General features: G+C 48.1%; 1 protein-coding gene across 1 annotated transcript in view; it reads left to right on the top strand.

Moving 5' to 3' along the window:
• Positions 1–12,426, top strand: part of LOC129699216 (homeobox protein Meis2-like) — a 270,723-nt gene that overhangs the window by 109,900 nt on the left and 148,397 nt on the right. Inside the window, 1 exon segment of the mRNA XM_055638833.1 lies at positions 6,988–7,133. Within this exon segment, the coding sequence (XP_055494808.1) occupies positions 6,988–7,133 (146 nt within the window).

Here is a 12,426-nt window from a genome sequence, read left to right as displayed (position 1 = left end):
GACAGAGAGAGAGGGAGAGAGAGAGAGAGACAGAGGGGGGGAGAGAGAGAGAGACACAGACAGAGAGAGAGGAGAGAGAGAGAGAGAGGGGAGAGAGAGGGAGAGTGGGAGAGAGAAAGGAGAGAGAGAGGGAGAGAGAGAGAGAAGGGAGAGAGAGAGAGAGACAGAGGGGGAGAGGGAGAGGGAGAGGGGAGAGGGAGGGAGAGAGAGAGAGAGATGGGGAGAGGGGAGATAGAGGGGGCAGAGAGAGAGAGGGGAGAGAGAGACAGGGTGGCACAGGGTGGAGAGGAGAGAGAGAGGAGGAGAGTGAGGGGAGAGGGAGAGGGGGAGAGAGAGAGATTAGGTACAGACTTCACAGAGGTGATTGATGGGATCAGATTACAGGGGAATGGAAATGTCAATGAAACTGATGCTTTTGAATTTTCTGCGAGGTTTCAATGCGCGGAGATCAGTGGCAGGAAAATGAACAAAGACTCAGTTAAATGAAAAGTGCTTCAAGGGGAAAGGTAGAGATGGGGGGAGAAATATGGGAAGGCAATCGTTTCCTCTGGTACCCTGGAAGGGGAATGGGTTCCTGAAGATAGGCCGATATTCCTGGATATCCTTAACAGAATGAGGGGAGGTTTCTGGGGATGTTACTGCGATGGATTTGGTGGTCCTGTACTACTAATGGGAACCTTGTCTTGGATTCACAATCCAGCAAGCTAATTTTCCCCGAAGATAGACGCAGAATGCTGGAGTAACTCAGTGGGACGAGCAGCATCTCTGGAGAGACAACAGACAACAATAGACAATAGGTGCAGGAGTAGAGGCCATTCGGCCCTTCGAGCCAGCACCGCCATTCAATGTGATCATGGCTGATCATCCACAATCAGTACCCCGTTCCTGCCTTCTCCCCATATCCCCTGACTCCGCTATCTTTAAGAGCCCTATCTAGCTCTCTCTTGAAAGCATCCAGAGAACCGGCCTCCACCGCCCTCTGAGACAGAGAATTCCACAGACTCACCACTCTCTGTGTGAGAAAAAGCGTTTCCTCGTCTCCGTTCTAAATGGCTTACCCCTTTATTCTTAAACTGTGTGTATGTGGCCCCTGGTTCTGGACTCCCCCAACATCGGGGACATGTTTCCTGCCTCCAGCAATGGGTGACGTTTCGGTTCGAGACCCATCTCCCACAAGTGGATCAATTTGACTGAAGGACAAAAAAAAACAGTTGGACAAACAAACTGCATGAAAGTGGAAGGTACGCAAAAAAGCTGGGGAAACTCAGCGGGTGCTGCAGCATCTATGGAGCGAAGGAGATAGGCAACATTTCGGGCTTTCCACAAGGAAGCCATGTTCCTTTTCGGGGGGTTTTTTTTGGGGGGGGGGGGGGTGGAGGGGGTGTGAATGATTTATTTTTTGATTTTTTTAATAATTTCAAAATATACGTTTATTAGCGGTGCTGGAAAGGAATGATGGAACAGAACCCGGTCAATTAAGGGTAGTCTGCATTCTGCTGAATGACTGAGGGGACCAGTCCTTGCATTAAAGCTTTCACCATTGTATCTACATAGGTCTTTACTTAAAATAAAATTCTGTTTCTAGTGTGGGCGCATGTGAAAAACAGGAAAGGTACTGGTGAGTGTTTTATAAGGAATGCAGAAAGCCTTTATTTCCCCTAATGGCGTGTATAATTCAGGTACCCTGAAGGCATGCTTTCAGAAATTCTTTTGCCTGAGGTAATATGAAGCAAAGTCTGTTTTAGAGGCTTGATTATTCTATTGATGCACAGGGCAGGAAAAAGTCATTGCTGCATCCTGCCAGATATCTCCATAAATTATCAATGAATTCCTCTCTAGTGAGGCAGTGGGGCATTAGTGGTAAATGAATCTGAAGGTTTTTGTAAAGTTATATGTAAAGAGGAGGGTTGGTGCAGAGAGGCCAAGATGGAGGCGGGCAGACGTTAGGCTCATCGCTGCTCTGAATTTCAATCAATATTGTGTATCCGTGTAGAAAATGTGTGGGGAGGAACTGCAGATGCTGGCTTAGACCCCAGGGACTCGACCCGAAACGTCACCCAATCCATGTTCTCCAGAGATGCTGCCTGACCCGCTGAGTTACTCCAGCACTCTGTGAAACGTCACCTATCCATGTTCTCCACAGATGCTGCCTGTCCCGCTGAGTTACTCCAGCACTCTGTGAAACGTCACCTATCCATGTTCTCCACAGATGCTGCCTGACCCACTGAGTTATGGTGCAGCAGCATCTATGGAACTAAGGAAATAGGCAACGTTTCAAGCCGAAACCCTTCTGGAAATAGGCAACGTTTTGGGCCGAAACCCGGAAGGGTTTCGGCCCGAAACGTTGCCTATTTCCTTACTCCATAGATGCTGCCTGACCCGCTGAGTTACTCCAGCATTTTTGTGTCTCATCTTCTGCCTGTCCACGACATATTGCAGTTTGACGATAATAATAACACTCAGATTTATGCAAAATGTCAGCCTGTGTTTGCAACTCTGTCTGGCTTCTAAACTACAATGCAATGGAATAAATGGGTCCACCTTACCGTAAATAACCAGCCGTTACTTTGAACGCAACGATAGCATGTCAGTATGTCGCTCACCTTCGATGTCTTATTGATCGACCTGTGTCTTGGATAGACTTGGTTTATACTCTCTAGAATTTAGGAGATTGAGAGGGGATCTTATAGAAACTTACAAAATTCTTAAGGGGTTGGACAGGGCTAGATGCAGGAAGATTGTTCCCGATGTTGGGGAAGTCCAGGACAAGGGGTCACAGCTTAAGGATAAGGGGGAAATCCTTTAAAACCGAGATGAGAAGAACTTTTTTCACACAGTATTGGCGAATCTGTGGAATTCTCTGCCACAGAGGGTAGTTGAGGCCACACAGTTCATTGGCTATATTTAAGAGGGAGTTAGATGTGGCCCTTGTGGCTAAGGGGATCAGGGGGTATGGAGAGAAGGCAGGTACGGGATACTGAGTTGGATGATCAGCCATGATCATATTGAATGACGGTGCAGGCTCGAAGGGCCGAATGGCCTACTCCTGCACCTAATTTCTATGTTTCTATGTTTCTATGTTTCTGAGTTTAATTTTATTTATTTCTCTTTTGTAACCAACAAAAAAAAACCCACAGCCTCAGTTAATGATATTGAAGGGAATGGGAATAGTTTTTTTTTTTCCCCCCCCCCCCCCCACCACCCCCACCCCACCCCCCATGGTATGTATTTTTCTCGGCTGTATGGGGAAAGGGGATGTGGCACTGCTGGAGAAATGGAACATTGTTCGCTCTGCAGCCCGTGTCAGCTTCCACTAATTTCAGGTCAGGAGCAATGTAGGTCATTTGCATTGCAGCTCCCCACTCCAACACACAGGGACTTAACCTTTGCCTCCGAACTGCACCCCCTGCCGACCCTGGGCTGAATTTCCGCTTCCCCGGCCATCTGGTCTGATATCAGATATTGCCCGCTCCGCCGATGTCTCACCTCACGCTGTGAGTCTGTATCCACACAGCGCAAGCCTGGGGAACTGACCAAGCCCCATCTCAGTTCCAGTTCAGTTCATTGTCACGTGTACCGAGGTAAACATAGAAACATAGACAATAGAAGGGGATCTTATAGAAACTTACAAAATTCTTAAGGGGTTGGACAGGCTAGATGCAGGAAGATTGTTCCCGATGTTGGGGGAAGTCCAGGACAAGGGTTCACAGCTTAAGGATAATGGGGGAAATCCTTTAAAACCGAGATGAGAAGAACGTTTTTTCACACAGAGAGTGGTGAATCTCTGGAACTCTCTGCCGCAGAGGGTAGTTGAGGCCACTTCATTGGCTATATTTAAGAGGGAGTTAGATGTGGCCCTTGTGGCTAAAGGGTCAGGGGGTATGGAGAGAAGGCAGGCACGGGATACTGAGTTGGATGATCAGCCATGATCATATTGAATGGCGGTGCGGGCTCGAAGGGCCGGCTGGCCTACTCCTGCACCTAATTTCTATGTTTCTAGGTAAACATAGTTTCTAATAGGTGCAGGAGTAGAGGCCATTTAGAATGGAGACGAGGTTACACTTTTTCTCACAGAGAGTTGTGAGTCTGTGGAATACTCTGCCTCAGAGGGCGGTGGAGGCCGGTTTTCACTAAGATGACACTAAGCTGGGGGGCAGTGTTAGCTGTGAGGAGGATGCTAGGAGACTGCAAGGTGACTTGGATAGGCTGGGTGAGTGGGCAAATGTTTGGCAGATGCAGTATAATGTGGATAAATGTGAGGTTATCCATTTTGGTGGCAAAAACGGGAAAGCAGTCTATTATCTAAATGGTGGCCGATTGGGAAAGGGGGAGATGCAGCGAGACCTGGGTGTCATGGTACACCAGTCATTGAAGGTAGGCATGCAGGTGCAGCAGGCAGTAAAGAAAGCTAATGGTATGTTAGCTTTCATTGCAAAAGGATTTGAGTATAGGAGCAGGGAGGTTCTACTGCAGTTGTACAGGGTCTTGATGAGACCACACCTGGAGTATTGCGTACAGTTTTGGTCTCCAAATCTGAGGAAGGACATTATTGCCATAGAGAGAGTACAGAGAAGGTTCACCAGACTGATTCCTGGGATGTCAGGACTTTCATATGAAGAAAGACTGGATAGACTCGGCTTGTACTCGATAGAAACTAGAGAGCTAGATAGGGCTCTTAAAGATAGTGGATATGGGGAGAAAGCAGGATCAGGGTACTGATTGGGGATGATCAGCCATGATCATATTGAATGGCGGTGCTGAATGGCCTACTCCTGCACCAATTGTCCATTGTCTATTGGGACAGGCAGCATCTCTGGAGAGAAGGAACGGGTGACGTTCCGGGTCGAGACCCTTCTTCTGACAGACTTCAGAACAGTAGTGTTGGTTCTGGCTGTGGGAACCTTCTTCACTGGTATTTTAATTGTCATGTGTACCGAGGTACAGTGAAACATAGAAATAGAAAATAGGTGCAGGAGTAGAGGCCATTCGGCCCTTCAAGCCTGCACTGCCATTCAATATCCATAGCAGCATCTATGGAGCAAAGGAAATAGGTAACGTTTCGGGCCGAAACCCCTTGGGTTTCGGCCCGAAACGTTGCCAATTTCCCCTTGGGTGTTTCGGCCCGAAACGTTGCCTATTTCCTTCGCTCTATAGATGCTGCTGCACCCGCTGAGTTTCTCCAGCACTTTTTGTCTACCTTCGATTTTCCAGCATCTGCAGTTCCTTCTTAAACACTGAAAGTGTAAGCATGCAGGCACAGCAGGCAGTGAAGAAAGCGAATGGCATGTTGGCCTTCATAACAAGAGGAGTTGAGTATAGGAGCAAAGACAATAGACAATAGACAATAGGTGCAGGAGTTGGCTATTTGGCCCTTCTAGCCAGCACTAGCCATTCAATGTGATCATGGCTGATCCAAAGAGGTCCTTCTGCAGTTGTACAAGGTGAGAGGGCCCGAAACGTTACCTATTTCCTTCCGGGTTTTGGCCCGAAACGTTGCCTATTTCCTTCGCTCCATAGATGCTTCCGCACCCGCTGAGTTCCTCCAGCATTTTTGCCTACCTTCGATTTTCCAGCATCTGCAGTTCCTCCAAGCAGCTGCAGTTTTTCCCCCCCGAGATCTTCGGTTTCCTCCCACACTCCAAAGACATGCGGACATGTAGTGTGGCGTGGTGTGAATGTAAAAGCTGTCCCTAGTGTGTGTGTGTGTGTGTGTGTAGGATAGTGTTAGCGTGCGGGCATCGCTGGTCGGCACGGACACGGTGGGCCGAAGGGCCTGTCACCGCGCTGCGCCTCTGAACTAAACTAAAACGAAACAGTGGCCGTTTTTTTTTTGTTGAGACACAAACGCAATGGAAAAAGCCTAAATGATCCAGACTTTCAACAACTAAGTTACAGAGAAAGGTTGAATAAGTTAGGGCTTTATTCTCTGGAGCGCGGAAGGTTAAGGGGGGACTTGATAGAGGTCTTTAAAATGATGAGAGGGATAGACAGAGTTGACGTGGACAAGCTTTTCCCTTTGAGAATAGGGAAGATTCAAACAAGAGGACATGACTTCAGAATGAAGGGACAGAAGTTTAGGGGTAACATGAGGGGGAACTTCTTTACTTACAAAATTCTTAAGGGGTTGGACAGGCTAGATGCAGGAAGATTGCTCCCGATGTTGGGGAAGTCCAGGACAAGGGGTCACAGTTTAAGGATAAGGGGGAAATCCTTTAAAACCGAGATGAGAAGAACTTTTTTCACACAGAGAGTGGTGAATCTCTGGAACTCTCTGCCACAGAGGGTAGTCGAGGCCACAGTTCATTGGCTATATTTAAGAGGGAGTTAGATGTGGCCCTTGTGGCTAAGGGGATCAGGGGGTATGGAGAGAAGGCAGGTACGGGATACTGAGTTGGATGATCAGCCATGATCATATTGAATGGCGGTGCAGGCTCGAAGGGGCGAATGGCCTCTACTCCTGCACCTAATGTCTATGTTTCTATGTTTCTATGTTTCTCCAGATAGGAGATGCCATTTGTCTGTACCAGAGCAATCGTTCACGTTTGTTTTCGGCCCGAAACGTCACCTATTCCTTCTCTCCACAGATGCTGTCTGACCCACTGGATTACTCCAGCACTTTGTGTCAATTTCCATGTTTGTAAGATGTTTTAAGTTCTAATAGGGGAGATTCAAACAAGAGGACATGACTTGAGAATTAAGGGACAGAAGTTTAGGGGTAACATGAGGGGGAACTTCTTTACTCAGAGAGTGGTAGCGGTGTGGAATGAGCTTCCAGTGGAAGTGGTGGAGGCAGGTTCGTTGGTATCATTTTAAAAATAAATTGGATAGGCATATGGATGAGAAGGGAATGGAGGGTTATGGTACGAGTGCAGGCAGGTGGGACTAAGGGGAAAAAGACTCGCGGGGCCGATATGGCCTGTTTCCGTGCTGTAATTGTTATATGGTTATATGATTGCCTTAAACCTGCACCTTTTGCTGTACTGACAGGGGACGGATTGGACAACAGTGTAGCATCACCGAGCACAGGAGATGACGATGACCCAGACAAGGAAAAAAAACGGCAGAAAAAACGAGGCATCTTCCCAAAAGTAGCAACAAACATCATGCGGGCCTGGTTGTTCCAACACCTGACAGTAAGTGAGACGTAACGTCATCCATCTTGAGATGCAAGTGCGCGGAGCCCGGCCCAGGGCGAGGAGAGTGGCTGACGGAATCAGGGAATACAGGGAGAAAGACTGAAAAGACTCGGCTTGTATTCACAGGAGCTTAGAAGGATGATGGGGGGGATCTTACAAGAACATATAAAATTATAAAAACGATTGGGCAAGCTAGATACAGGAAAAATGTTCCCAATGTTGGGCGAGTCCAGAACCAGGGGCCACACACACACAGTCTTAGAATAAAGGGGAGGTCATTTAAGACTGAGGTGGGAAAAAAACTTTTTCACCCAGAGAGTTGTGAATTTGTGGAATTCCCTGCCACAGATGGCAGTGGAGGCCAAGTCACTGGATGGATTTAAGAGAGAGTTAGATAGAGCTCTAGGGGCTAGTGGAGTCAAGGGGTGTAGGGAGAAGGCAGGCACGGGTTATTGATTGGGGACGATCAGCCATGATCACAATGAATGGTGGTGCTGGTGCTGGCTCGAAGGGGCAAATTGGCCTACTCCTGCATCTATTTTCCTATGTCTCTATGTTTCTATGTTGTTGAGTGGTATCACCATGGAGCTGAGTGGTTCCACCATGGAGCTGGGTGGCTCCTCCATGGAGCTGAGTGGTATCTCCATGGAGCTGAGTGGTATCTCCATGGAGCTGGGTGGCTCCTCCATGGAGCTGAGTGGTTCCTCCATGGAGCTGAGTGGTTCCTCCATGGAGCTGGATGGTACCACCATGGAGCTGGGTGGCTCCACCATGGAGCTGGGTGGTTCCACCATGGAGCTGGGTGCTACCACCATGGAGCTGAGTGGTATCTCCATGGAGCTGAGTGGTACCATCATGGAGCTGATTGTCCCATGCAAAACATGGGAACATAGGGTTAGGTTGGATGGGGCACCTTGTCTGTGTGATGGACTGGGCTACATCTACAATGGTGGGGAGTGTGGTGTGTGTGTGGGACTGGGCTACATCTACAATGGTGGGGAGTGTGGTGTGTGTGTGGGACTGGGCTACATCTACAATGGTGGGGAGTGTGGTGTGTGTGTGATGGACTGGGCTACATCTACAATGGTGGGGAGTGTGGTCTGTGTGTGATGGACTGGGCTACATCTACAACTGTTCCATTTCTTGCTGTTCTGGGTAGAGCTGTTCTCAAACCAAGCTGTGTTGCAACCCAACATTTTTGCTCTTATAGTGCATCTGTAGAAGGTTTGTAGACCAATTAGATAATTTCTTCAGTCTAATTCAGAAGGATACGGGCCAAACATAGGAAAATAGGATTAGCTCGGATGGGGCATCTTGGCCAGCATGGACCAGTTGGGCCGAAGGGCCTGTTTCGGTGGTGTAGGCCTCCTATTCCTAGTTGTTCCTTGCCTGATCAGACACCTCCATCAGTTTGTGCAGGAAGGAACTGCAGATGCCAGTTTGAACCAAAGATAGACACAAAATGCTGGAGTAACTCAGCGGGCCAGGCAGCATCTCTGGAGAGAAGGGATGGGTGATGTTTCGCGGTCGAGACCCTTCTTCAGGCTGAGAGTCAGGGGAGAGAGAGGGGAGGTACGTGGATGAAAAGCCACCCAGAGTTGCTGCCAGTCTCGCTGAGTCTGTTTGTGTCTGTCTTTGGTGCAGAAGGCAGCCGTTCGGCCCATTGGAACAGTGCTAGCTCTTTGATGTGAGAGGTCCGGTTAGGGGGTTAGGACGAAGCACAGCACCTGGCTGATGTTATTGGGCTGTGGCTGGCCACTCCAATGTGAGGGGTTCTCAGCTTCGAGCCAGTGCTGGCAGCATCCATACCAGTGGCCAGGCAGTGGACAATGGTGATGCACCTTGCCCAGACATTCACGGAGGCCGGGTCTACACAGTACTCTGTGTCAGCCCAGTTCCGTCACCCTCAATCCTCCCAACACCTTGTTCATTACGACTGTATAGAAAATCAAATTCCTCGCCTGTTGCTAAAACAAACTTGGCTAATAACCATATAACCATATAACAATTACAGCACGGAAACAGGCCATCTCGACCCTTCTAGTCCGTGCCGAACACATATTCTCCCCTAGTCCCATCTACCTGCGCTCAGACCATAACCCTCCATTCCCTTCCCGTCCATATAACTATCCAATTTATTTTTAAATGATACCAACGAACCTGCCTCCACCACCTTCACTGGAAGCTCATTCCACACAGCTACCACTCTCTGAGTAAAGAAGTTCCCCCTCATGTTACCCCTAAACTTCAGTCCCTTAATTCTCATGTCATGTCCCCTTGTTTGAATCTTCCCTACTCTCAGTGGGAAAAGCTTTTCCACGTCAACTCTGTCTATCCCTCTCATCATTTTAAAAACCTCTATCAAGTCCCCCCTTAACCTTCTGCGCTCCAAAGAATAAAGCCCTAACTTGTTCAACCTTTCTCTGTAACTTAGTTGTTGAAACCCAGGCAACATTCTAGTAAATCTCCTCTGTACTCTCTCTCTATTTTGTTGACAATAATAAAATATTCTGATGATTTTCTCCATCCCCACAATCTGCTGTCTCTCCCCGCCTGTGACTTCTATTCAACGCCATTATTACACATGTTCAGTTTAGTTTAGTTTAGATATACAGCGCGGAAACAGGCCCTTCGGCCCACCGAGTCTGTGCCGACCAGCGATCCCCACATGCTAACACTATCCTGCACACACTAGGGGACAATGGCGGAGTAGACTTGATGGGCCGAATGGCCTAATTCTGCTCCTATCACTTATGAACTTTTTAGTTTAGTTTAGTTTAGTTTAGTTTAGTCTAGTTTAGTCTAGTTTATATATGGCGTAGAAACAGGCCGCCGAGTCCGGACCAACCAGTGATCAACGAACACTATCGTACACGCACTAGGGGACAATTTACAATTTTACCAAAGGCAATTAACCTACAAACCTGCACGTCTTCAGAGTGTGAGAGGAAACCGAAGCACCCGGAGAGAACCCACACGGGTCACGGGGAGAACGTGCAAACTCCGCACAGACAGCAGGATTGACCCCGGGTCTCTGACACTGTGAGGCAGCAACTCAACCCTCTGCACCACTGCTGCCGAAGAACAAAATAACAAGATGTGGAAATAGTAATGGATGTGTAGCAGCTTGAACCAGTTCCACCTCTAGCGTGTCCAAACCCTTAATAATCTTATATGTTTCAATAAGATTCCCTCTCATCCTTCTAAACTCCAGAGTGTACAAGCCCAGCCACTCCATTCTCTCAGCATATGACAGTACCGCCATCCCGGGAATTAACCTGGTGAACCTACGCTGCACTCCCTCAATAGCAAGAATAGACAATTTGTAATCTTTACAGAAGCCAATTAACCTACAAACCTGAACATCTCTGGAGTGTGGGAGGAAACCGGAGCACCCGCAGTAGAGAAAGCTTGCCACCCGTATGGGATATGGGTCTAACATCTACAGAGGGGGAAAATCTGATGGAGATCTATGAGGCAGGCTTTCTTACACGGAGAATGGTGGATCCAGGGATGGTGGTGGAGGCGTTTAGAAGAGGCTTTTAGATAAGCACATGGATATGCAGGGAATGGAGGGGGATGAATCACGTGCAGGCACGGTGGCGCAGCGGTAGAGTTGCTGCCTCACAGCGCCAGATACCCGGATTCCATCCTGACTACGGGTGCTGCCTGTACGGAGTTTGCACGTTCTCCCCGTGACCTGCGTGGCCTATCCATGTTCTCCACAGATGCTGCCTGAGTTATGGTGCAGCAGCATCTATGGAGCTAAGGAAATAGGCAACGTTTCAAGCCGAAACCCTTCTGGAAATAGACAACGTTTTGGGCCCAAACCCGTAAGGGTTTCGGCCCGAAACGTTCCCTATTTCCTTAGCTCCATAGATGCTGCTGCACCCGCTGAGTTACTCCAGCACTCTGTGAAACGTCACCTATCCATGTTCTCCACAGATGCTGCCTGACCCGCTGAGTTACTCCAGCACTTGTGTCTTTCCTTGGTAAATAAGTATTTACACGTGTAAAATCATGAGAGGAATAGATCAGGTAGACGCACGGAGCGGTGCTGGCTCGAAGGGCCGAATGGCCTTCTCCTGCACCTATTGTCTATTGTCTATTGTTTCTTGCCCAGAGCAGTGGAATCAAGGACCAGAGGACACAGGTTCAAGGTGAAGGGGAAAAGATTTAATGGGAATCTCAGGGGTTACTTTTTCACACAGAGGGTGGTGGATGTATGGAACAAGCTGCCAGAGGAGGTAGGTGAGGCTGGGACTATCCCATCGTTTAAGAAACAATTAGACAGGTACATGGATAGGACAGGTTTGGAGAGATATTGGCCAAGCGCAGGTAGGTGGGACTAGTGTAGCTGGGACATGTTGGTCAGTATGGGCAAGTTGGGCCGAAGAGCCTGTTTCCATGACGTATCACTCGATGTCTCTATAGCTCTACGATTCTGTGACAGCACCAACTATTTTGATCATCATTGATGACTTGGTTAAAAACGAGGTTCTGAATGAATAGAGACAAAAATGCTGGAGAAACTCAGCGGGTGCAGCAGCATCTATGGAGCGAAGGAAATAGGTAACGTTTCGGGACGAAACCCACGGGGAAATAGGCAACGTTTCGGGCCGAAACCCAAGGGGTTTCGGCCCGAAACGTTACCTATTTCCCTCACTCCATAGATGCTGCTGCACCCGCTGAGTTTCTCCAGCAGTTTTGTCTACCTTCGATATTCCAGCATCTGCAGTTCCTCCTCAAAAATTCTGAATGAATAGATTGTTGTGCCAAATGGTTGTGTTCAGATTCTTAAAAACGTGTTCTCCCCTCCTTCTCTTATAGAAACTTACAAAATTCTTAAGGGGTTGGACAGGCTAGATGCAGGAAGATTGTTCCCGATGTTGGGGAAGTCCAGAACAAGGGGTCACACAGTTTTAAGGATAAGGGGGAAATCTTTTAGGACTGAGACGAGAAAAAAAAATTACACACAGAGAGTGGTGAATCTGTGGAAATCTCTGCCACAGAAGGTAGTTGAGGCCACAGTTCATTGGCTATATTGAAGAGGGAGTTAGATGTGGCCCTTGTTGGTTTTGTTTGTTTGGTTGTTTTGTTGTTTGTCTTTTGCACAAAAGTCCGCGAGCATTGCCACTTTCATTTCACTGCACATCTCGTATGTGTATGTGACAAATAAACTTGACTTGACTTGACTTGACTTGACTTGAGGTACAGGATACTGAGTTGGATGATCAGCCATGATCATATTGAATGGCGGTGCAGGCTCGAAGGGCTGAATGGCCTCTAC

Source organism: Leucoraja erinacea, chromosome 8 (genome assembly GCF_028641065.1).
Source record: "Leucoraja erinacea ecotype New England chromosome 8, Leri_hhj_1, whole genome shotgun sequence".
Lineage (NCBI taxonomy): Eukaryota > Metazoa > Chordata > Chondrichthyes > Rajiformes > Rajidae > Leucoraja > Leucoraja erinaceus.
The sequence above is the reverse complement of the archived record's forward strand: the minus strand, read 5'-3'. Positions and strand labels throughout refer to the sequence as shown.